Source organism: Candoia aspera, chromosome 1, assembly GCF_035149785.1.
Source record: "Candoia aspera isolate rCanAsp1 chromosome 1, rCanAsp1.hap2, whole genome shotgun sequence".
NCBI lineage: Eukaryota > Metazoa > Chordata > Lepidosauria > Squamata > Boidae > Candoia > Candoia aspera.
In genome coordinates, this window is record NC_086153.1 from 145,666,540 (window position 1) to 145,693,888 (window position 27,349).

Sequence of the window (27,349 nt, forward strand, 5' to 3'; positions counted from 1 at the left end):
ACTTCATGTATACCAACCAGACATGGGAAGACACTCAGTACCTGCAATCATTAACTTAACTCTAAGCGTGAAGTCTAATTTATTCCTGGCAATTGACAGAACTGCCCCATTTTGCTGGAGAAACAAGCGTTGCAAGTCCTACCACGGGGAAAAGCAGAAGCAACCTTTGAAGCTCAGGTGCTCAGCCGAGTGAGATGGCAGAGAATCTGACATTGAAGCGAGAAATTGGCTTGACCAGTGCTATTTCACTTGTAGCTGGAACTATGATTGGATCAGGTATTTTTATGTCCCCGGAGTGGGTACTGCATAACATCGGGAGCCCCGGCGGCAGTCTCCTTATATGGGGAGCCTGTGGCTTGGTAGTCATCTTTGGAGCTCTGTCCTATGCTGAATTGGGAATTTTAATCAAAGAATCTGGGGGTGACTACATTTACATCCTGAGGACTTTTGGGTCCCTCCCAGCTTTTCTCTTTGCCTTCACCTCAACCATTGTGGTGAGGCCTGCTGGGGTGGCAGCTGTCTCACTGAGCTTTGCAGAATACGCTATCGTGCCATTTTATTCTGGGTGCTCCCCCCCACAGGCCATGATCAAATGCGCTGCCATAAGCTGCATCCTCTTCCTGACTTTGGTCAACTGCCTCAGTGTCAGGCTAGCGACGTCTCTGATGAACATATTTACAGCTGCCAAGCTCTTGGCGCTTCTGGTCATTGCAGTGGGAGGACTGGTGCTGCTTGCTCAGGGGCAAACCCAGAGTTTCCAAGATGCCTTTCAAAACACCAGGGCAGAGGCCGGAGCTATTGGAATTGCATTTTATCAAGGTCTCTGGTCTTTCGATGGATGGAACGTCTTGAACTCGGTGACTGAAGAAATTAAAAAACCTGAAGTGAGTGAAGATTGTTTTCAATTTTGTTATACGTTCATAGTTTGTAGATTGACTTATGGGTAATACCTGAATTGTGATTTTCTTTTTTTACATTGTACAGATGGTTGATTTAGATCTGCAGATTTGACACCTAGGGTTATCATATGACCCAGTTTTCTGGAAATTGCCTGGACAGGCCGCCTCTGCCTGTTTGGCTTAGGTTCTCAGCTTTTGTTAAATGACTAAAAAAGCAGACATCGCTGACTAATAGAGCTAGTGGTACGGTATTGTTCCAATAATTCTGCAGGAAATAAGTTTGTTTCCATCTTCAGTTGTGGTCACCAACAAGTACAACTATAGTTTTGATGAACAGAAAAAGGAAGCTATGACAGACATGAATGGTGATATATGGATAGGAAAAGTAGATGCTTACCATGTCACTATCTTAAATGAGAATCTCTGGGTTTCCTTCTGTTGGAGATTTGAATGCAGCAGGAACACTTGTTAGAGGACATGCTCCTGAACATATGTAAATAGCTAAAAGAATACCAAGCATTTAAGTGGCATCAGGTTCCATTTATAAGCAAATGCTCATAATATAGTTGGCTTGGATGTGGAGTATAGGCTTAAACTCTGTAAACTGGCATTCAAAAATGTTGCATTTCTAAAACCCAGTCAGTGGAGATTCAGTGGGCTAATCTTGTTCTCTGCATCCAATAAATGTTGCATTGATGAATTGTTCAAAGTATCACATTTGCATCACATTAGAACACAAGTGGAATACAGTGCACATAACACTGGGTCACCCAGCCTTATAGAACTGGCAGGTGGTAAGACTGTTCACTCTTCCCACATTAGCAGCAATTTAATGCTGGAGAATGGTTATTATAAATAGGCAACTGCCAAAACTGGTAAATCCATTGTTAAACCTAAATCTTTATGTTCCAGTGTATCAGGATGCAACAAGCAATATGCTGCAATTTGTTACATAACTACATGCCTTTCTAAACAGTTCTGTATAGCCAGATGTAAGAAAGAGGCTTCCTTTGGCTGTAACTGGAATTGAAAAAAAAAAGTATTTCTGTAATTAGGGCAGTGCAGAAGTGCAAGCATGACATTCTTTTAAAACAGCTGCATCCTTTTTAAGCTTCCATGCAACCTTAAAAAAGAATCGGACGCTTTAATGACTCAAATGCAACTTGTTAAAGATGAAGCCACCAAAGTTTACAGCTTAAACTTTGTGAACTCCATTGTTAGATGCATGGAAAAATGGCTACAGCTATGTTGCAAACTGATGCATTTTAATTTCCTTTAACATTAATATATCCCCATATAAATAAAGTCCTATTCAGATCAGTAAACCATCCAGCAGCATCCACAGGGAGGTCAAAAAACTCAAGATGGCAGTTGTGACATGCAATTGAAACTCTACTTATTTGTTTGTATATGTGTGATGTTCCTGCAAATCAAATAACTTATAGCCATAAGGCCAGAAAGACATTGACTGTACAATTTCGCATGTACAATTGTCAATTATATAATTTTGCTTCTAAAAAAGGAGTGATGTCAGCCCTTTTGAGTAGACCAAATCTGGAAATAGACTCTACTGGAAGAATTAAACTATACTTCATTGAGATAGAGTATAACAACAGAATTTTGCAAGCCTGATTGTGCTTTACCTACTCACCCCTTATATCCCAATGAATCAGGGAGGAGCCTGTTTAAGTTACGGCTGTTGCAGCGCCCCTGTGGTCATGTGATCAAAATTTGGATGCATGGCAGCCTGCCCCCATTTATGACCACAAGGGTGCTTTAACTCCCCTCCACCTGCCTACGCCTTCCCATCTCTGCCCTTTTAGCTGCCCTGTACACTGCCATCCCTGCTGCCCTGCCCTTTACCGCCCCTGCCTCCCTCTCTCCTGCCATTCCCAACTGACCGTCCCTCATCAGCAGTGTGAGGAAGAAGATGGCGAAGGTCAGATGGGGACAGCAGAGGAATGGCAGGGGCAGTGGAGTGCAGGGAGGCCAAAAGGGCAGAGATGGGGGGATACATGGGTGGGAAGAGTTGAAGCAGGGGCGAGCATGGCTGGGCAGGAGAAGTGTGAGGTCCTCGCCTAATGACTACAACCAGGACTACCAAAACTGCCATCACTAAGCAGTGTGGTCATGTGATGTTTTGCCTAATGACCGCATTGCTTAGCAGCAGAGATTCCAGTCCCAATTAGGGTTGTGAAGCGAGGACTACCTGTATCTTGTTTTCTAGGACTTAAGGAATGTTTCAGCCCTCTTTGTTTATATACTGGTCCTTGCCTATTTCTTTCAGGTTTATCTCCCTGATACTCTATACCACCTCCTCCATTAGCCTCAGTCTTCCCTCCTGTGTGCACATAAAACTTCAGGCCAGAATCATGGGAACAAACTATAGATTTACTCATCTTCTCTGCCATTAGACCTTTCCTGAAATCACTAGATAAGTCCTGTAACACAATGGTGAAAAAAAGTAGGCATTCCTCAACCCCCCATCTGCTGCTGTCTAGGCTGCTCTTCTGCATCCCTTTCTCCCCCATCACACCAGGCTAGTCTGGCATCCCAAAAGTATAGGTAGATGGAGCTGGGAAATCTTCCCCTTCCACAGGTTGTACCTTAGCCTGTTCTGTGGAGTCCCCCATGCTGGGAAACAGAGTCTTGCTCGTCTTTGGACCTACAGTCACCTTGTAATGGTATTAGATCACAAAGATTTGGCTTCCAATTGCAGATGGAACTGGTGTATCAAGAATAGGGCATGGACATCCATTGTGGTTTCCCATGATCTCTCTGGCTAGCCTTTCCAATGCATCAGGTACTCCACATGCTTCCCCTTGGGTCTAGAGTCCAGAATAGCTTTCACTTCATACTCTTCCTTCCCATTCACCAGAAAAGGGGGAAGGGGAGTTGTCTTAATCTGTAGGCTACAGGGGGATGCCTCTCGCACAAGCAGCAATAAATGGGACACAGGATTAATCTTCATGGATGCAAGTAATTGTAGACAGAAGGGCACTGGGTGTCATGGCCTCAGGGCCAGGCTCCAAGATGCAAGCAGATTGGGTCAGGCATTGTGCCCACAGATTTAGCAATGGCAGATCCTTCTTCCACTAATACTGATACCTCCTTAGGTCCCTCCTCAGTCAGCCCTGATGCCTCTTTGGCCAACACAAGTACCAAGAAGCAGGGAAGACTGCCCTGACCTGAGAGTCTTGAGCACTGTCAAAGTAAGCACCTTATGAGGAAGCAGCAAGTCACTGGCTCTGCAAGCAAGCCTGTTGCCTCATTATTGGCAACTGCTGAGCAAGAGAAGCTTCAGCTGTGTGTGCTCAGCAGGGAGAGGATTTAAACTATACAGGGACTGCCTGCTATTGCTGGAAGCAATTTCAGCATCTGCCTTTGTACTTTATGTTTTCTTGTTCCTGACTCCTATGTTTTTGACCTCAGCATGTTCTTGATGAAGCCTCTGGCTCTTCCCTCAGCACTTTTCAATATATTGTAAGTTTTCTGATAACAGACTGACTGACTCAGCTTACATCTCCTCTTCAACCTCCAGTAAACTGTTGTGCACATGCACATTCTTGTTCTACTTCCCAACTCCACTCCTGCTGTATCTCCCATCTGACTACACTCATATTCTCCTTCTGCCTTTTCTTTGCCTGTCTGTCACTGTTTCTCCACCCAAGGTCTCCTGATGCCTCCATAAGCCTCACTGCAAATGTACCACTCCAACCACCTATATCTGCACTTTCCTTGTGCCTCTCCTTGCTTCCCCACCATTGCATCTTCTACCAAAACTCCTCAGCATGTGTTTATTCCCTAGCACCTCTGCAAGCCTTGAACACAGTTGCTCACACCTTACCTGCATCTTGCATGCCAACTGCATGGGCATTAGCCTGCCCCCCACTGAAGCCAGGATGAGAAACTGGGTTTATTTGTTGAACTACTGGGAAAGGACCAATAACGTTTGAGACCAACTTGTTGGAGGGTTGGAAAAAAGACATTTTTGTTGAAAGCCACATCAAATCCTCCTCAACAATTTTGGCCCCCTCTTGTCTGTTTGTGTCTGCAGCTTATATGCAGCCTTTGCCAAATCTAGCTGTGTCTTTAAAAAGCACTGAGCAGCTTGCTTCTCCTGCAGGAAGTCTGAGATATGAGGAACTGCAGATTCAGGAGCTCTGGAGGGCAACACACAGGGTAGAAGCCATAATTTGCCTGAAAAGGAGACATGCCGATGGAGGAATGTGCTGAGTTGTTGTAGGCAAATTCCACAAGTGACAAAAGCTAAGTCTAATTGTCTTGCTGATAAGAGACATAGCATCTTCAATCTCTCAGATTCTCTTGTAATATTTGGTTCAATCTCTCAGAGTCTCCATTTGATTCTAGATGGTAAGAAGATGACAAATGAATGTTAATGTCTAATAAGGGAAAGAGGGCCTGCCAAAACTTGGAGGTAAATTTTGATCTACAATTCAACATTACATGCTTGACTAGGCCTGCGTACCTAAAAAAACATGGTCTAAAAAAAAGCTGTTCCATTTCCTGAGCTGATGGGAGGCTCTTGCAGGCAATGAAATGGACCATCATTGCAAACAAATTTACCACTACCAAAATTTATTCATTTCCTTCAATGTATATAGCCACCCATCTCACTTGTGAGAGTTTGGGTGGCTTACAAGTTAAAACAGCAAAAACCAAACTTGAATAAAATTAAAACATTAAAAAAAGTTGGTATACTCCTGTACCAGGGGGAGATCGGTAATAAAATCTATTGATACTGTGTCCAAAGGTCGCAAAGGAGAACTTGAGTTACAGCAAGCCAGCTGGCTTTCCACGGACCGGTTTTGCCTGGTGGCAAACATGACAGGACAAAAATAATCCCTGACATCTGCCCTCACTCTTAGCCACCCAAAGTCCCCAGGGACACAATGCTGAGTTTTAAACACTCCCCCATGACATTTTATTGTCATGACAGAGTTGTAACTATTCTGCCCTTAAAGGAAGGGGAATACAGTATACAGATGATTAGCTGTCCTTCCTCAGACTTGAAAGATGATAGTTTATTCTGTGGGGCTTCCTGGAGGTCATTCATCTGAGTACTAGAGTAAACAATTGTTGTTGCTCTTTTATCTGAGATAGCAAATCAACAGTTTGTCTCCCTGCCCCCATCTTTCTGACTGGCCTAACCTTGGTGGACAGATGAAATTGCTTGATTGCAGAATTGTGACAAGAGGAACTGTGTAAGGAAGGCCGTACTCCAGTGTAGGGCATCTGGGAGCTTGTTCTGTGAGCCTGAAATACATGAGATATAGAAATTAAAATGGGTGAAAAAATGTGCCCACCTGACCTGCCAAGGCAAGATACCCTGTGCTTTCTGCAGAGTTTCTAAATCCTTGTGGTCTGTTTGGACCTGGAATAGCTGGGTTGTACCTTCCAGAAGGTGCCTCCATTGTTGGAAATGAAGCCAATTCAGCAGCCTGCTAGAACCACTGAAATGGAGCAGAGCTTAACACAGCTTAGAAGCTGGGACAGAAAAAGGAAATGATCTTAGATAGCTTCAATGAGCATGCCAGAGAAACACAGGTTATTGCTCTTACACATTCAGCCCTCCCAAGCATAAAGAATCACACGCTTAGACATATTAGGTTAAGAAGTAAAAAGAAGCTTACTGACTTTATTCTTTGTTGCTTCTGCTACATCCATCTTGGTGGAAAAAGATGAAGTTCCTTTGTTCTTCTTTTCTTTCTAATTACATAGTTTGCCCTAAACTCTCAGCCCTACAGCTGCCAAGAGGTGTGTGAAAGAAAGGGGCAGAATCCCTCATCAAGGCCCAAGCACATGGCCCTGATGGGGAGAGCAGCATCCATGCTGCCTCCCCCTGGGTGGACAAGAGGAAGAGAGAGGAAGTGGGAGTGGCAAACAAACAGCTTCCTCAGAATTGCCTTGTGGGACAACTTAATTTACATGTCAACTAGGCATGCTGGATTTGCCAAAAAAACTTCCAACAGGAAACAGCCTTTACTGCAAGCAACTCTTTATTGAAAATGTCATACTTCCATTTGGTTGGCTGAAGCAATCTGGAATAAGATACATATGGGAAGAGATTGAATATTCCCCACCCACTTCCTCTGCCTGGAGGCAAAATGATAATATTGGAAGCATTGGTTTGCACCACAAACTGGTGGGCAGGTCTGGGTGCTTGAGGAGTGGCTGTGAAGAGAAACAGTGTTTCATCTCCTGAAATGCTGCTTGCTCTTGAGTAGACTATGTGAATTTTCATCCTTTCTTTAGAAGTTGAGATAGTAGCTATATGTGGTCTTCAAAATCAGGGATGAACTTCTGATAGGAATTAGTAAATCCCAGAAAACACATCTTTCACATTTTGAGGTGGCTGCCATGAAAGTATGGACTATACTTTTGCAAGATCCATTTGTATGCCTTCAGTAGTGTTCCTGTACCCTAAATAGTCTAATTGGAGTAGATCAAATGCACATTTCAAATTTAGCAAAAGGTTTGCGAAGTTTTTTCAAGACAGTATCAACATGACTCTTGTACAAGGAAAGGTCCTCAGAAAAAATCAGTACATCATTCAAATACACAACTACATATTTGTCTAAATATCAGAAAATATTCATGAGCCTGGAGAAGACTCCAGCACCTGATCATTTGAGCATTCACACAATCACAGTCAGGAGGTTGGGATTCCATTAACTGTTTTAATGAAGCATAATGAACGGTACAGAAGGCAAGCTGCGAATAAAGATTTCCCACTCAAACCTAACTTACAACTACACCCCCTTAGTTAGTCCTCTTTCCCATGAAACATGTCACTCCCCCTCCCATCCAGATGGTATTCCTGGCATATGTCAACCTCGCGTCCTTGATGTGCTCCATAGCCATAATAAACCACTTTACACTCCAACTTCACACACCCCTCCCATCTGGCAACCTGGGAGAAGGAAATGATGGAAGATGGTCTGATAAGGGTTTCTGTGAAGCCTTTGATCAGGGGATCTGACACTGCTCCATAATTAACCAAGCCAAAAGGCATCACTGTGTATTTACACTTTTCATACTTGGCATCAAATGCTATCAAGCATTTGTGTCCCTCTTTCATTCGGGTCAGATTGTAAGTGCTCTCCAAGTCCAACTTTTGTAAGAAGGCATGCCCTTTGCAGGTGGTCCAGGATATCTGAAATAAGAAACAATGGGTAGTGATCCCTAATCATTGCCTGGTTCAGCAGTCCAAAATCATGAACAGCTCTAGGAGAATTACCTCTTTGGGAGATGAAAAAGGTGGGTGCAGGTGCTGGAGAACTGGAGGTAAAGGTAAAGGTAAAGGTTTCCCTTGACGTAAAGTCCAGTCGTGTCCAACTCTAGGGGGCGGTGCTCATCTCCGTTTCTAAGCCGTTAGAGCCGGCGTTGTCCATAGACCCGTCCGTGGTCATGTGGCCGGCATGACGACACGGAACGCCGTTACCTTCCTGCCGAAGCGGTACCTATTGATCTACTCACATTTGCATGTTTTCGAACTGCTAGGTGAGCAGGAGCTGGGACTAGCAACGGGAGCTCACCCCGTCGCACGGATTCGAACCACTGACCTTCCGATTGGCAAGCTCAGCAGCGCAGCGGTTTAACCCGCAGCGCCACTGGAAGGGCAAATAAATCTTTTAAAATTGTCATCCAGAAATTATTTCAGTATGGCCAGCTCTCAGCTAGACTTGGGATATTGTCTCTTAGCTGGAATCTGGGCTCCCAATATCAAATTGATGGTACAGTCACATGCTCTATGGAATTCTTTAGCTTTCTCCTCCCCCAAAACATCTGCAAAGTCCAATTTCCTTGGCAAGGCAAGAGAATTATTGTACTGAATGAACATGGTGGGAGAGGTGAGATTGAAAAGCTTGTAAGTGGTGGTTTTGACATTTTGGTGATGGAAAAAAGTATGTAGTTCTTTGTTCCCACCACACATTTGTATTATGTAACTATAGCCAATCAATCCCTAGCACGATGGGAACTTGTAAGGAAGCTATCACATGTGTCAGTCCTACTAGGTAGACCAGACCAGGAAACTACTTTTTTGAGATTGGCTATAATATAATCTTGCAAGTCTGATTATGCTGACCCTCCTCTCCTTTCTTATACTCCAATGAATCATGGCAGTGTCTGCCTGAGCTTTTTCCAAATGTTATCAAGTTTCTCTGGACTTAAAAAAATGTTTCACACCCTTTTGCCTAGGTAATGATTCTTGCAAATTTCTGTCAAGGTCATCTTCCTTGGTCTCTAAACACAGAACACTAAGAGTTCTGTGTGATCCTGTACTGTCAACTGCAAGGGAGCCGTGCATTTTATCACCGGTCCAGCTCTTAGCATCTGTTCATCAATAGTTTTCACTGTCAGTCTTTCTAATATCACAGTGGATAAATTAAACTCTGGTATTGTGGTCTCATCTATGAAATTGCCTGCCACTCCTAAGTCTACAAGGGCAGAGAATTGTATTTTGTGGCCTGAGTTACACTCTCTGTTTCAACAGGAATTAGAAAATGTGCTTGCCTTGGCAGTCTGAACTTGCCTTAATTGTCAAGTTTCCCCCTTTGGCGCTCTAGTGAGAAGAGCCTGCAAAGTTTCCCAAAACCAAGACCTTGGAGCAATTCAGGAAGTTGCTAGCTCCATGGCCAGCAGATCCATAGGTTCAGCATTTCACCACTGAGTCAGAAGCATTAGCTGTGCAAGATCTGGTTAATACAGCTGAGGGCTCCACAGTAAAACCATAAACCAAATTTTTTCCTTCTTTCTGTCCTGGGGACGGAGATCTCTTGATTGCTCCAATTTGCTTGGGTTCTGTAACACTGGATTCTGAGGAGGCCTTCAGGAGGGGGGCAATGAGTGAAGAGAGCCAATAAACCCATTTCTCCTTGCCATTTCTCCTCTGTACCATCTTTTCCAGTTGGCCATATATCACCACACAATGTTGGAACAGTTCTTCCAAATTATCTGGGGCTCCTCTCTCACCAATTTATCTCTTAGCTCATCAAGCCTTTCTCTAAATTGTTCAGTCAGCACCAAATCATACCATTCCACATCCCTGGCAAATAATTTAAAATCTGCTATGTGCACTCTCACTCTGTGCTGACCTTGTTTGAATCTGCGAATTTCCCTAGTGGAATCATCAAACGAGACTCTAAATCTTTGCATGGAATGTTGATAATTATACAGCATTGGGTTGTTATCCTCAGTTATAGGCATGGCCCACTTCTTTCGGCAAACTCAGGACGAAAGTCACTTTGGTTCAATTGGTGGTCAGCTCCAGTGGCTGAGCCACCATAAACAATTTGCACTGAATTGTGAAGGTGAGGAATTGGTCCTGGTTTCCTCCAAACTTCTCTGGCAAATTCTCATGAGAACACAGAAATACCAGTTGGGCTGCTGCTGCTGCTGGCTGAGGCAAATTCTGCCCCACATGCTGTGTTAGTTGCATCATGGCATTTTGCAGGTTGCTTATTTGTAAATCCACCTGTGGCCGGTATTGTAATAAAGCTGCAGTGAGGTGCTTCACAGATTAGTGGTCAGATGCCATCTGAAGGTCAGATGCCATCTCCACTAATCCAGGTAAAATCCTTGCCTTTCTTGAAAGGGAGTAGGAGGCATGCAAGTTGATGTCAGCCTTTTGGGGTAGACCTAGAAACACACTCCACAGGAAGACTAGAGCTATGCTTTGTTGAGATAAGCTGTAATAACAGAATTTTGTAAGCCTGATTGTGCTTTACTTCCCCACCTTTTATATCCCAATGAATTAGGGACAAGCCCGCCTAAGTCTCTTCTGAATACTATCTTGTTTCCCAGGACTTAAGGAATGTTTCAGCCCCCTCTGCTCATCTAACAGTTCTTGCCTATTCAAAATCATTTCCCTGGTTCTCTGCAACAGAGGATTTGATCACATGACTATCATTTTGATTTTTTTTTAATTTCCTCCTGCAGATGGAGGAGTCAAAACCACCTGAAACCAACTCTTGCAACTGAATATTATATGTGTTTTTCAAATAAACATCATGACATTCTTTTTAGCTATATTACCCTAAAACATCTAATTTATGAGGCATTGGTTACATATTAATCTTAGCATGTTTCTTTCCCTATAGCTTCCTTTCTTTCTGATGAGCAAGTTTTCTGTTCAAGAGTAATAATGAATACTCTTACTGTGCTGGAAATAGGGCTATAATAAGAGACATAACTAAGAAAATTTGGAGTCCTTGAAGCACTGCACTTTTGACATGGCGTAGCAGCATTCATTTCCAACATACATACTGTACATTACACAAAATATACATTATGTCTTCACAAACTACACATGTAGTTTGTTATTCTTATATTATTCTTTAACTATCTTTTAGGTAAAAACGATCCTCATGAAATAATTCTTGCAAAATTTTCAACCTCTCAGACAAAATCATTGTAAACAACTTACAATCATTAGTCAATGGTGATATTGGCCTGTAGTTTCTTGTTAAAGGCAAATCTTGTCCATCCTGAGGTATTAATGCTATATTAACCTCTTTCTAGGTCTCTGGCATCTTTCCCTCTGTAAAAGAGAATTCATCATATTTTGTAGAGGTTGTAAAAGTTCACCCTCCAAGCATTTATAGTAAGAAGCCAGTAGCCCATCTGGCCCAGGCACCTTTCCTGTTTTAGTCTTTGCTATAGCTTCGCAAACTTCCCTTATTGTTATGGGTCCATTCATAATTTCCATTGCATCATTAATGTTTCTGTTTCTCTGTAATCTTTGGTAAATTTTGTTTCTTTAAATATTCATCTATTTTCTCCAGGAAATTTCTTGTCCTTTATATAACTTGGAATAACATTGATAAAATACTTTTTGCATAACTATATTATCTGTTATTACAATATCTCCCTCTTGTAATTTCAATGTCATTTTCTTTTCGTAATTTGTATGTCAATCACTTCCCTGGTTTATCTGCAAACTCAAAGTTTTTTGGTTTTACATAATTCATTTTTATTTCCATTTCTCTTACTGGTAACAGATAATTGTTGCTGTAGAAGTTTAATTTGTTAAGAAATATTTAACTTCTCTGGAAACTTCTTTAATTCCTCTTCTTTTCTTTTTATCTCATCCAAAACAGCTTGTGTTTTCTCTTGCCTCTTCTTTTTGAGTGTACTATTATGTTGTATAAAGTAACCTCTCATGAAAGCTTTGCTTGTATCCCAAGCCATTCTTACATCTGTACCTTTATTAAGACTATTTTCAAATTTTATATATCCATATATCAGCAAGCATTAAACTGTCCATCAAATTAAAACAAAAAAAGTCTGGTAATTTACCTTGTGTAATTTTAATATTTTTCTCAGACGTTCTGTTTACTTATGGGGAGATCACTCCATTCCGATCTCCCATTAAGCACCAGTTTTCATAAGAAAAGCCCATTAGTCTGTCCATAAGTCCTTTACAGAACACTGCTTTGTCCTCATTTGGGGCTTAAATTCCCAATATCAGAGGCTTAACCCCATGCAAATTAACCTCCACCCCCATATCCTCCATGCTTATCAGTCAACACAAGTTCTGGTTGTGGTTGGGGCTTGATATACAAAACAACTCCATTTCTTCTGTTGCTCCTGCTGAGATAAATGCTTCACCCAAATTTTTGTAGGTCAAATATTTTATATCCTTTTTTCTAATATGTGTTTCTTATAAGCAAATTATACCTTGTTTTAATTTTTTTCAAATAATGAAATATTTTTTTCTCTCTTTTGAGGAGCATTTGCTCCATTTATATTCCACATTAAGCATCTGTAATCCATAATCAGCCCCAAAATTTAGAAAAGTCAATACTTGTAGCACCTAATTTAATGAAAGTGATATCCATTTCACTTTCCTGTTGTACCTGTAAAGGCTTTTGTGTAGTCTCATCTGTCACATCCATTTGTATTATCTCCAGTTCTTTGAATTTTTCTAGAAATTTTCTTGCTTTCTGCACAGAATTCAGTCAAAACCTCTGCTGTTTGAAAGTAAAAAGTATGTATGTCTAGTATGTCCCATTGAAATGGAATCTTTTCCTGTTTAAGTCTATCAGCCAGAAAGAAGTACTCGTTTCTCCTATGTAGTATTCTAATCAGAATTTCTTTAAGCACAATTACATCTGTATTATCAGTCTTCAATCTTGTATTAAAATACTGCCGCAGAACTTAGTCTCTTGTCTTCTTCCTGACAAAGTGCACCAGGAGATCCCTGGGAACTTTTCTTAATTTCTCAGATCTTGTATTTATTCTATAACCGTTGTCAATTTCTGCCTCTGCATCCTCTTCATCCATTCAAAAAAACCTGATAATTACCTTTTCTCTAATGTCTTTGCCAGAATCCTCTGGAATCTCTCTGAATCTCGAGCAACATTCCTTCTCTCTCAACTTCAGTAATGCCAGATTATCTAAATCTCTTTCCATCTCTCTATTTATAACTTCTGTCTTACTTTCCAAAATTTCCATTTCATCATTGATTGGTTTACATCTTCAGTCACTTGCTTTACAGAGTTTTCCATCTTCTTAACTTCTTCTTTCATCTCCTCTTTCATCTTTACAAGTCTTCCATCCATTCTTTCTTCAAAAGCTGTCAGTTTAATATTAGATGATTCAGACAACTTTTTGCCTAATTCCTCAAACATTTTCTGAAGCAATTCTAGTGTAATTTCTCTTTCTGCAGGTTACTCTAACAATCCCCTTCTCCCTTCTCCTGTTTTTGCCACTTTTCTGGTGGTTGCCATTCTAATATTGTAATCCAAAAGTGAAAGTGCCTCAATTATAAGAAGGAAAGTAAAAGGCAGGCTCCCTCTTCCTTTTTTTTTTTCCTGTTTTGTCTTTCATTGTCCTTAATATTTTATCTCAAATGGCACTCTGTAGCTGCAGTCACCATCACAATCTGGCTCATATTCACATTATCTTTATTTTGTAAAATCCACCAATTGTCTACACTCTTCAATGCCAAGCAACATTCGCACAAAGATCGGGTCCATTTGTTTGATTCCAATATTTTCAAAAGCACTTTCACCGAAATTTAATCTTTCAAAATTTCTGTCCCCTTTATCCATTTTAAACTTTCTTGCATTCAATTCTTGTCAAGCATTTTGCTGAAAATTTAAAACCTTTAACGCCTTTCTCCCCCTCCTTCTTTAATCCAGAAGGAATGTTGACTCACCAAGTGGATTTCTTTTATCCTGCTGCTCAGAAAATCTTTCTTTAACTGTAAATTGATTATATCTGATAGTGGTTAAGAAAGTGAGGCTTTTGTGATCCATTACAGGCTGCACTATGGCTGTGAGCTTGATTGAAATCCCTCATCCCAGACACTCGACTCATGAGTCAACCGCAAAAAACTCAGTTCCTGCAGTCTCCTTACAAGGATCAGCTGTTTGGAGTGCAAGTGTGCAATCTCATGATCTCTCCTTGTCCAGAGAGATTGCACCAGCCAGAATTCACTGTCTGGCCACTGATCTCTGCTGCAATGCTTTCCCTGCTCCTTCAGGGACATCTAGTCCACCACAGAACCCCACCTGGAAGCCCAGAAAATTTGGAGTTCTTGAAGGATTGCACTTTTGACATGAGCTAGCAGCATTCATTTCTAACATACATATTGTAAATTACACAAAATATACATTATGTCTTCAAAAACTATACATAGCAGATTTTCCAAAGGATAAAAGAACAGGGGCAAAGAATCCAAATTTTTAGTTAACGTTTAAAGTTCAATTTTTCAATTGCAATGGATGCATGTGAAACAAACTGAACTTTGACATTTTTCTTCAATCAGTATCAGCTTTTGTTACTCATCTTCAAGGAGATCAGCACAGACATAAGTGGAGAATGAGGGCAGGGCTCCTGGGAGGGATAATCATTAAATGGAGGCAATAAAATGGATACTAGATAGTCTAGTGTACTAGGACCTACCAAGATGTCACTGAGTCTTGAGCTTTTGAATGCTTCAGACTTATCATTTGGCTGAATGCTAAGAAAGGCAGGAGGGAAAAGAAGGCAGAACAAGCTTGATATCATACCCACAAAGACTATTTTACATCAGAGACTTAAGATATCAAGCATCTCACCTGGCAGTCTCCTAGAAGAAGTATGTCCTAATATCTTCAATGAGTTTAGTATGTCTAAGAGTGCAGCCATCATAAGAAACATAAATGTTATTTTACATAATACGTATAGCTGTTATGGTTAGGGCAGTGTTACTCAACCGTGGGAACTTTCAGATGGGTAGACTTCAACCCCCAGAATTCCCTAGCCAGCATGTCTGGCTGGGGAATTCTGGGAGTTGAAGTCCACCCATCTTAAAGTTCCCACGGTTGAGTAACACTGGGTTGGGGTACTGGAGTTGGCCCAGAGGAACCCACTTTCAAATCCTGACTTGATCACAGAGCAAATAGTATGATTTGGGGCCATTCATTCCCTCTCATCCTGACTACCTCATACAGTAACTGGGGGCATAAAATGGGGAGGGGGTGTTTCACTATGCACACTGCTTGATGCTCTCAGAAGAAAGGTAGGATTTATATGTAACAATACATTTAAACCAGTGTTTCTCCATCTCAGCAACTTTCAGATGTGCAGACTTCTTGCGTGCATGCTGGCTGGGGAATTCTGGGAGTTGAAGTCCACACATCTGAAATTTGCTGAGGTGGAAAAACACTGATTTAAACAATGAAATACAAACTATGGTTTTTCAGCAGATGAAAAGCAATGTAAGAAATATTATACAATAAGATTCTTTTAATCCTATTTTATTTGCATAGCTGCACATTTGTTGTTAGGTGTTGTGTTTGCATACTGAATTACAGTTGTTTCCATTTTATGAAATATTGTTATTTTCTCTCCTCCACCTTCACTTTCTGACTATGCGAGAAATATGTTATTGTGTTTATATACAGTATTTAGAACTGAATATTAGAAAGCTATGCAGATGCACACCTATACATCTACATAACACATCACTGTACATCTTATTTCCTTCTCTCTCCAGGTGAATCTACCAAGGGCATTGATGATTGCTATTCCTCTGGTGACCTGCTTTTATTTGCTAGTAAATGTGAGCTATTTTGCAGCCATGACTCCTGTTGAGTTTTTGACTTCCGGTGCAGTTGCCATTACCTGGGGGTGAGCAATGCTAAGCACTAAGGCCTTACTGGCTTGTTCAACGGAGGCAGCTACATTTTCTCTAGCATTCATATATCTGCACTCAAAAACACTTTCTATTCCATTATACCATCTCCAACACATGTCATAGCTTCAGCCTTGCAAAACGTTTAAAAACAACTAGCATTTATGTAAAACCCTTTAAGGGGAAGAAAAGAAAGGGAAGGGAAATATTGAATCCAATGATGGTTACTTCAGTCATATTGTCTGGGTGGGATGCCAAGTTTGAGAAAAAATATTTAGTTTTATCATTTCCTCCTCTCCCTTTGACACAATCTCATTCTAAGTGGCTGGGTTGCACTTTTTTGTCAGCTATGTTAGTTTGCTGGCCTGGCTTAGTGATTGATTTATCTGATGAGTGTGTGTGTGTGTTCCACCAATGAGTTAATTCCTTATTATTTTACTTCAGTTCCCAGCCATCAGCTCCCTGTGTTCAGAAAGGCACGACATCATTCCTTATGAATGTCTGTGCTCTTTACACAACACTCTCCCCACCTGTCTTTCTGAAATTTGGCATGATTATATTGAAATTTAAATAATTTATCCGTTTTTAAATTTAAACATAACCATGCCGAATTTCAGAAATTTCAACTCCAAATAATATTCGAACACTTCATTAATAAGAAATATTTCTTTTGTGAAATACATTGAGGGAAAAAATGCTGGCTTTTTTCTGAAATTAATTAAAGCTTGAAAGTTAGTAGCCTGTCAGCTGAAATAACAAAAAGAACTGAATATTTTCTTTGACATTAAGGTCAGAGATGGTCACTTATCTAGTGATATGGAATATATTAACCATCAGGGTTTTCCCCCCCCCGTTATACTCAGTTATACAAATCAGAAGATTTTACAACCACACAACAAAAAATTGATCTAGGGAGAGCTATTGAAATGGAAGAGCTTCCCCAAGAACATAAAACTAATTTGGCACCACCACTGATATTACAAGAAATTATAAAGACAGTTAAATCTGTAGCTCTGAGAAAGCCCTAGCCCAGATGGATTTCCAATTGAATAGTATAGAACTTTTATAGATCAATTGGCACCTTTATTTTAGTTTATCAGATTTATACCCTGGCAAAATCATAAAAGACTCTCCACTCCCACCCCACCCTGCAACAAAGACACCAAGAAGAATAAGCAAAAAGATAGAAGAGTCCTGCAATTCCACATCAGGCACTGATGTGGCAGGAATCCACTCCAGGGGGAAGAGTGACTAGCCAGAGCCCTGGAATATTATTTAAGGACTGTAATGAGTCATTCACTCTTACTACATGCCACTCTTCATTTTATGAGACCTATATTACCATATTATTAAAACCAGAGAAAGACTCTACAAGATGTGAAAGTAGACCAATATCATTCTTAATGTAGACACAAAGATATTAACTGTGACATTGGAAAAGAGATTACAAACATTTATTTATTTAATTTGTCCCTCGCCCATCTCCTCCCATTGAAATGTCATTCTAATTTATCCAACTCACTTTATCCAACTCAATCAGGATTAATAAAAACAGACAGGCATCTGTAATATTCATTGGTGATTTACTCTTTGGAAATAGCTACAGACAAGTTGGACTCAGCTGTATTAATTTTGCTGGATGTTGAGAAGGCTTTTGGTACGATTTAGATTAAATTTCTGGGATGTGCATTTTAAAAAGATTTAGATTTGGTTTTCTAGTGATGGGGGAATGCAAGATCAGGAACTCATCAGGAAGTAGAATCTTACTACTGTAGTTGTAGTATGATTCTTCCTTATCTAAGGACAAGCACAGCAGGCTTTTTTTTGTAATTATTTTCCTTATTCAAGGAAGAATTTAAATTTACACATAAGGTGAGAAGCTACTTGCCAATCAGATCTTTTGCTTTTGGGTCACAGTCTGATGGTTTGACACAAGCACCATTTGGCAACAACACTCTTGCAAGGTGTCTAGTCCTGAAGAGTGAAAAAACTAAGCAGTTATGAAACTGGTAGGTGGGGTATGTTGGCAGATTGCTGGGAAAGCCTTTGGCCCAGGAGAGATAGAAAAGTCACACACACCAGGCATTTCTATAAAAATAATTTATTTACAGAAAGCAAAACGAAAGCAAAACATATTTAAACGTCTTGGGCTCTCAGCAGAGCAGCTTGACTCTCTACATGTCTGCACAGAGAGGAAACAGAAACAAGTCCGGGCAAGTTTCTCCCCCCCAGGTGATGCAAAACATTAACACGTGAAAAGGAGACAATTGAATTCAACCTCTTCACCTGGCCAAAATGATTAGTTACCATAGCAACCTTAATCTGTAGTAGGAAACATTAACAGGGTAGGCTAACAACATACCGAATGCTTGGATGACTGCAAGTTATATGAATGATTAAGTGTACAGAATGTACAGCAAGTGGTAGAATAATACCTCTATCATCATTTTGAGTGGGTGAGCAGGTGGGAGGAAATCCACTTAGATCAGGGGATGGGAAACTTGCAGCCTACAAGTCTTTTTGGCAGTTCCTGTTTTATGGTGGGAAATGAAATAAAGTAGACATTCAGGAGAAGAGCCATGTTAGCCTTTGGTAGACAAAAATCAGGAATCTGGTAGCACCTTTTCCAACTAACAAATTTTATTAGAAGACACAAGCTTCCCTGAGCTACAGCTCATTTCATCAGATGCAATAATCTAGTCCAGAGCTTAAATTAGTAAGGAAGAGGGAAAAGAGAGTTGCTTTGTAGGAATAAATGCAAGTCAATTGTCTTTTTATTTGATACGTGCGTATACCTAAATGCAGTACAAGCATCCAGTGAAATGAAAACCCATGGCTTAACTATGAAAGAGCCTAAGTCTGAATGTCAGGGTAGAAATTATTTAGGCATAGAATTGTAACTAGTGGTTTATATTTTTTGTTAAAGCTGTCTGCGATTTAATAAGGCTTTAGATGGTTTTCTTACCTAACTGCATGTATTCATTCATTCATTCATTCATTCATTCAATATCCGGTCCTTTCTCAAGAGATTAAGGTAAATGCCTTCCTCCAATTTTATCCCCACAATGACGAGATCGATTCAACTGAAAGCTAGAAAATGTATGTACAATGTAATAAACTATGGAATTAATGTAGGGCTATCAGATCTGGGCTGCAAAAACTCCAGAGAATCACTAGATGTCATCAAAGAGAGCAAGTTAATTCTAACTCTTTGCTACTAGTGGTCTTCTGTGTTTTTGCAATCCAAATTTGGTAGCCCTTGTTAATGAGACCATATAAATGCTCTTCTTATGAAGCAAGGATATCCTCAGACTTTTTGAAATCTTCCCTTCCAAATCTTCTTGGTTGGATTGATGGGAGTTTTACTTCAGCATAATCTAGAGGACACATATTTCTCTCTTGCACTTCAAGCAGTGCTTTAATTATGCTCTGAAGCTTCTATACTGTTAAGTATTTCTCCCCAAAGTGGCAAAACCACTATTTCTGGTTAACTATGAAACCAATGCTTCACCATACTTTAAAATTTGAATTAGCGTTTATTGAAAATGACAGTTACTCTTGATTTGGAACATGGATACCTACAGTAAGGAAAAGCCATACAGTTTGACTAAAAAGTCATGAAGAACAGAGTTAACTGGCATACACATTTCCTTCAACCAGCATATTATGAAAATCAGACCATAATGTGAACTTTCATGGTGAAATCTGAACTTGAGTTGAGGTCTTCTCAGTCCTGGTCCAATACCCTAGCCAATCCATAATGGTTCTTGATTTTTTAAAATAATATTTTCTTTATTTCCCTCCAAAGAAATAAAGTCCTGGGCAACTGGGTATGGCTGATGTCACTGGCAGTTGCCCTTTCTTGCTTTGGATCAGTTAACGGAACGTTCTTCTGTGGAAGCCGTGTGTGCTATATTGCTGCAAGAGAAGGCCATATGGTAAGGATTATGAACCTACTGCTATTTCTGCTATATACATGGATATATTATTTAATCAATAACTTCCACATTAAAATATTTTCCTGTAATTCCATGCCCTTCTGACTCCTTTATGGATTTGTAGGCTGTCTCCTAGTCAGCAGTTACATATTCTTAGGGTGTGTGACCCATAGTACAATATATAAATAAAATAAAGTGCATTAGTGAACTGGCAGGATGGGACAATGAAAGACACTAGTAAACCTGTGCTATACATGCCACAAATTGCTTATGTAACCTATGTTCTCTATTAAGGTTGAGACTTTTAATTACCTGTAACTCAGTTGAACCAATTTGGCAATTTAAATTCTGTAAATTGAACCAACTAAACCTAATGGACCTCAACTCATTTAAAAATAAGACTGTTTGCTTAGCTGTCAGCAATATTGGGCTATTAGATCTCACGCTGAATCTTTGGAAATACATAAGATTGAATCCAGATTTTGGATGTAATGCTATACTTATGTACCCAAAAGTAAATCCAATTAAACTATTCTTGAGCAGGCATGTGTATCAGTCTATGAATTAATTGTATGTAAAACTTACTGGAATTAATGGGACAAGTTAGTTACAAGTTCTCTTTTATCTAAATGGGAATTAAGAACAACATATTTACTCTGGCTCTAATGTCTTCAGTTTTAATCTGTATATACATAACACTAAAGAACCAATGAATAACAAGTGAGGCTTCGGAGAATTTGTTGTGAGTTTTTGATCACAATCCTGCACTCCTCTCTTGTTCAGTGAAAAATGGATATTAATTTTTATCAGCAGTAGCAACACACCCAATTCTTCTACAGTATATGTTAATAGCACGCTTTACCCTCTTATACAAGACTGTGGCAGAAATGCAATTGCATTTATTACCAAATTCAGTTGTGAATAAATGGTATAGGACTGCACTGTAAATCAATTAATTTGTGATTAATGCCCATATTTATCATTCAGCCCATTATTTTCCTCCTACAGCTTTCTCTACTTCAGAGTAGTTCATAAAACTCAAAGCTTGAGTCCAACAGCTGGCTGGGAATACTGAAAAGAGCTATGGTATAGAGGTGTCAGTTTAGGCCTGATTGATTTATAATCTACCAGCAAAGCTGTGAATTTTGAACTTCCCAACAATACAGGAACTAAGTGTGTCAGTACTCAGCAAGTGCTTTGCGCCTGATGCACAGGAAAGCAGAAGGGAATTCAGTCCTGACTGCAGCTACACAGAGGTATCCTACCCCTGATGTCCCCCTGAAAAATAATGGGCTTCCATTCAAGTGGGTTTAGTTCAAAGATACAATGTTCTAGAGCAGCCTTTCTCAAGCTTTTGACCCTGGAGGAACCCTTGAAATATTTTTCAGGCCTCGGGGGCCCACTGCACATTCAGGCTCAAATACAGGCCAGAAGTTACAAAATTATCATATTCGTTTCATGGGTAGGCCTGTATATATGCACTAACAGTGTTCTTAAACTAAAAATAAAGAATGAAGCTTACCTCTTTAATGTGAAGTTGCCTGAATTTGAAATAATTTTTTAAATAAATCGTGATTGCCCAGGGAACCTCTAGTCACTCTCATGGAACCCTAGGGTTTCACAGAACCTGGCTGAGGAACCCTGTAAATCTAGAGAAATTAATGTGCAAGAAATAAGCTTGGTTGGCTGCCAGCAGGCAGACCATTAAAACCATGAAATTCCAGATGACACGAGTGCGGTACCACAGAACTTACTGTAGCTCAGGAGGTTTCAAATTATTTCTCACAGCATAACCTCCAGGTTTGCTATTCGTTCATTTACTCATTAAAACTTTGGAAAGCTGAACAAAAGTGAAGGAGCAAAGCAAAGCTCTCAGCACAGTTATGATCTTTTGCTTTTATGTCTTCATTTTCAGCCAGACTTCCTTTCTATGGTTCATGTACGCTACTTTACACCTTTTCCTGCTTTGATATTTACTTCCGTGGTGTCGATAATAATGGTAATACCGGGAAGTTTCAGTGAGATAGTGAACCTTTTCAGGTGGGTATTTTTAGCTTCTCTAATTACTTAATGAGACAGATCTCAGCAACGTTTTGATTATTTCTGTATATTAAAGCAATATTGCCTGGACTTACAAAGAGAAGAGGGGGCCTTGCTACTCTTTAGTTATTGGTTTTATTTAGTTATTTCTTTTATTTCAAGCTTCTCCATCCTGCCTGCTATGCAATGCATCTCTAGGCTGTGCACAGAATTTTAAACAAAGGCAATAAAATAGTAGAAGTGTACAAAAGATTTTGAACAACCACTATAAAATATTTGTATAAAACAATAAAACTTGCAGTAGAATTGATTTTCAGCACCTTCATGGGCAGTCAAATGCCAGGCTAATTGTTTTTTAGCATTTACCTAAACTCTAGCATACTCTATTTAGAGGAGAGATCCTTCTAGGGCAGTGTTTCTCAACCTTGGCAACTTTAAGATGGGTGGACTTCAACTCCCAGAATCCCCCAGTCAGCCATGGGCTCTCTTCTTAGGTGACGTCAGATACTGATCCTCAGTATGTGGTACCACCAGGATCATAGTCAACAAAGGGAACTCTGTGGAAGAAGGTCCTTCATCAGCATTCTAGTCCCATGTTGCTTAGAGTTTTATAGGTTAATGCCAAAATCCTAAGCTTAGTCCCATAGCAAATCAATAAGCAATGAAATTCTTTTAGCCATGGTATAACTGGCAGTGGTTAGGTGCACTATCTATAGAGTGCCCATATAGTTTATTAACCAGACCAGGATGTATGGTCAGCCAAGTGAAAGGGGGCAGGAAGAAAGGAAGAAGCCGGCTGCTGGGCCGCTGGGCCACTGTGGGGAAGAAGCTGGCCATGGCCTGAGGGCCTCAAAAGGGAAGTACAGCGCATGTACCCCGAGCTTAACCAGATGGGACCCTGGAACAATAAGCATAATCCAGGACAGATGGTCAACCTAACTATATAGCAATTGTACTTTGGACTGTAGCTTCCAACCCATGCATAAGGGCAGTCCTAGTTAGACGGCCTTTCAGTGATCAAACTGCAGTTCCCGGTCCGTGTGTCACACTGGCTATGTTTTTCCTGTCTAAGAGGATCTGTTGCTAGCACACCCCACAATGATAAAAGGTGTTCTTTATTGCTGCAGCCACTTGTGCCTTGTGACAATGGCATTTTTAAAAGTAGCCCAGCCCTCTTCCATGCAATTCCCTCTGGGATAACCAAGTTACCTATTTCCCAGAATAGGAAATCACTTACCCACCGGACCTTCATTTTACCATGATTCAGACTCTTACTTCCCCCAATTCAGATATACTGTAACAGAGAAGCGGACGTGGGTATCATCAGGATATGGATGTCAGGTTTCCTGACCCAGGCAAGGGAATCCCAAACCTCCTGACAATTCATGGCTTGGCTCGATTCCTCAGCTTGGCTGAAAATTCTCAGATATGGCTCAGTTAGATTAGCATCTTCACTGCTGGCAAGGATGAAGTCCTGGACAACAGCTGACTGCCCATTCTAGGACAAAGATAGAAGAGACTTATTGCCTAGGATTAGGCAATGGCATTCAGAACAGGCTGCAAAGATATCACGGGTACTGTGACATCATTGCACACCCTGAATTATTTTATTTGTGTTATTTGCATGATCACATTGCCCCTCCTCTATAGATGCCCATGAATTAGGCTTGTAGCTGGAAACAGAGATAATAAAGTCCTTCAATATCTATGGGCATTGGGAGATATATTGTCAGAATGTGGAAAGCGAATGAGATCTTTAGCATTATGTATATTTGTCTGATATTTAAGTAGTTGTGTATATGTGGGTGTGGGTGTATGTGTGTGCATTTTTTTAATAGCAGTGGGAATTGCATGATCCCCCATGGCACAGCTGCTACTAAATGTTACTTTATATAGTTTTACAGCTTGGATTTTCAATGGGATAAGTGTCACAAGTCTCCTGTATTTAAAGATGAAGAAACCAGAACTGCCAAGATCTTACAAGGTTAGTACTATATAAAAAATTTTTTTAATGCTTTTTTCCCTTCTTTTCTTTTTTCTTTAATTGCACGGGACAAAAGTTATAACCTGAATTCACTTTCTTCCCCAAATTGGCATGTCAGATATGATTAGACAGGTCCTGTGAACAGGATCACCTTCACTTGGAGAGGGTGTTCATGAGGGAAATTTAGATCAGGACCGAAGCAGGGGGAAAGAGGCATTTAACCCCCTTCTCGTGCTGTGTTCTGGATTAAACTGTTGCGTAAAGTATTACATGGACTAATGATAGTGGGATTCATCACTTCAAATATACAGTTAGTCCTCATTTAGCACCCACAATTGGGACCAGCAACTTGATTGTTAAGTGAAGCAGTCGTTAAGTGAAACCACGACTGTGCTTATGATCTTACTTCAGCTCTCCTTTGCTTTTTAGACCTGCAAAGGTTCCAAATGTGAGGATTGGTCATAAAGTTGCTTTTTCATCACCATTGTAACTGAATGGTTGCTAAACGAGGCAGTCGCTAAATGAGGACTACCTAATTCTTTAAAATCTTCATTGATTGTTGATTTCTTTCCAATCATGCGACCTAGTGCTGATATTTTTATTTAAAGCTTAAAACAGATTATCCGAAGACTTGCTGTCATCAACAAGAGACTGCCTGTTTCGTATCATCAAAACACTGCTCTAATTGGGCCTGCCTTTGGTTAGTAGGAGGATAGTTTTAAGGCCCAAGGAGTAGCATCCAGCCTATATGACAACATTCCAAGAAATGTTCATGTGATGCTTGTTTTTTGTTCAACTTAGCATTCCATTATATCTGATTTATCTGAAGAAGCTGTTAAAAATGCTTATTGAGCTTTGTTAGTATGTTTTTTTTATCTCAATTGTATTTGGGACAATTTTCTCTGAAAAATGAAACAGGGAATACACGTTGATCTGTGCTATATAAATCCAGTCCATTCCCATAAAATACAATAAATTAAAGTAAAAAAAATGGCAGCTTTGTGGCAGAGTATACCAGGTTGCATAAATAGCATCTGAGAGAGTAAAAGACGACAACTGTAGGCGAGCTGATGCCCTCCAGTGCTTCAGACTTCAATTCTTATCAGCCTCAGCCAGTGGCAGAGAACAGTAGGATTTTCAGTCAGTAATATTTGGAAGACTGTACTTTCAACTTCTGGTGAAAACCATTAATGTAAGAGTCTTCCTACCGTCCTTTAGCTACTATTCCTGGCAAAAATCTATGCTCTGGCATTGGTCTCTTTGAATTATTTTCAATTGTTTCTGCTGGTTTTGAAGCTTAGGGAGTAAGAGAAAGAGATTGGAATGTTTGTTTGTTTGTTTGTTTTTAAAGAGACCTCTTGGTTTAAAAAGCTGACTTCACTCGAAGTGTGTGGTCATACTTTTTCTATCTCCATTGCTGAATGTCATGTAGCTAAAATAGCATCATCCATACACAAGAGGAAGGGACGCGGTGGCGCTGCGGGTTAAACCGCTGAGCTGTCGATCGGAAGGTCGGCGGTTCGAAACCGCGCGGCGGGGTGAGCTCCCGTTGCTCGTCCCAGCTTCTGCACACCAAGCAGTTCGAAAACATGCAATGTGAGTAGATTAATTGGTACCGCTTCGGCGGGAAGGTAACGGCGTTCCGTGAGTCATGCTGGCCACATGACCCGGAAGTGTCTATGACAACGCCGGCTCCAAGGCTTTGAAACGGAGATGAGCACCGCCCCCTAGAGTCGGACACGACTGGACTTTACGTCAAGGGAAACCTTTACCTTTACCTTTTATACACAAGAGGAAGAAATTAGCGGCTTTGGGGTCATTGCAAAGTTCACAGGGGCACCAAAAAATGAAAAGGAAAAGAAAAAGAAAAAGAATGGTAGGAGGGGGTAGAACATCCAAAATTAGTTCAGTAAAGACTGAGTTTGTTCAGTGGCCATGGTATGTAGACTGATTATTGGGGGGGGGGGGGAGGAACCTGGAAAATTTAAGGAGCGTCCTCCAAAAAATCATGGCTGGTTGGTTGATCAGATATCTGGATGGCACAACTTTGTAGAACAGGTACTTCTTGTTTCATCGACTGTGAACAGAGAAGCTGTGCTTCTTTTCTCATTGGGTATGTGAGCTGGCAGAAAATATTTGGAGAGCTGCGTCCCACCATTGCCCTCCTGGAAAACTTTCCCAAACAAATATGCAGTGACCATAAACATATATCTTCTTATTCCAGGTACCAGTCATCATACCGATCATTTTTCTGATGATATCAATCTACCTTGTGCTGACACCCATCATTGACCAGCCACAGATCGAGTTCTTTTATGTTATACTATTCATTCTCAGTGGTATCGTATTTTACTTCCCCTTGGTTCATTACAAGTGTTGCCCTGCATGCATACGAAAATTAAATTTTTATATGCAGCTGTTACTGGAAGTTGCGGCAACTGAAAAGGGCATGAATTAATATTCATAAGATCGCTTTGGCAAATGTTCTAATCATCTGTATAGTTCTGATCTGCACCATTTTGGTATAGAAATGAGGGTACAGTTTTTCCTGCTTATATTTCAGAAACATTTTGAAAGTGGATCACAATTGTTCCTGCCTCTATCCAAGTAGCTGGGTGCGGGGGGTGGGGGAGGGAGAAAGAAAGAGAGGGGGCTACCAGAATGCCCTTTTAATATTTCTTGTCTTACTTTTTAAATTTTTCTTTCTCAAATTCCTTTATACCTATGCATTTTTTCTTTTTTCTGTTTTTTGCTTGAATATTTTATTTAACCAATAAAAAAGAAGAGAGGTTAAAAACATTCAATAGATTTTTAGATCGCTTTCTTTTCAACAAGAAACAATATTTCAGAAATGACCATATTGCATTTAAGTTGTTGGAGATGCAGTGAAGCAAATGCATTACTTAAACATATTGTTCCATTTTGGTAAGAAGCAATTAAATAACTCAACTTGAGATTTATCTCAATCACATGTCAGTTTACTCTGGACAGAGAAAATGAACACATAATCAAATGACTTATTGTTCAGCACTGGAAACCCAAATATGGGTTCAACTATTTAGCAGTTTGCAAAATCAATTAATATAGTTAGAGCATGGATGACTGTAATAAATAATGGCTTCAATTTATTGATATATTTATGTCTACAAATATACATTTTGTATGTATTTGTTTCCTTTTTTAGAAGTTTTTTCCTCTCTTATAATTTTGTATGTTCTTTTTTTATATTTCGTTAACAGTAAATTTTAAAAATTTAAAAACACACAAACAATTGTTCCTGCCTCCATCTTCCTCAAAACACAGAATTATGGATGAATTAATTAGTGATTCCTCCAGACAG

General features: G+C 40.1%; 2 protein-coding genes and 1 long non-coding RNA gene across 3 annotated transcripts in view; 2 read left to right on the forward strand and 1 right to left on the reverse strand.

Moving 5' to 3' along the window:
* Positions 1-26,614, forward strand: LOC134505284 (b(0,+)-type amino acid transporter 1-like). The gene is made up of 6 exons (XM_063314936.1): positions 1-884; positions 15,910-16,043; positions 19,856-19,985; positions 21,901-22,025; positions 23,922-24,009; positions 26,234-26,614. Exons 1-6 carry the CDS (start codon positions 195-197, stop codon positions 26,465-26,467), a joined length of 1,401 nt encoding a protein of 466 aa, XP_063171006.1. The 5' UTR covers positions 1-194; the 3' UTR covers positions 26,468-26,614.
* Positions 1-27,349, reverse strand: part of LDAH (lipid droplet associated hydrolase) — a 554,138-nt gene that overhangs the window by 44,862 nt on the left and 481,927 nt on the right. The window lies entirely within an intron of this gene.
* On the forward strand, positions 24,261-25,970 carry LOC134505294 (uncharacterized). Its single transcript, XR_010068717.1, has 2 exons — positions 24,261-25,480; positions 25,815-25,970. It is a non-coding gene; the product is annotated as an uncharacterized LOC134505294 (long non-coding RNA).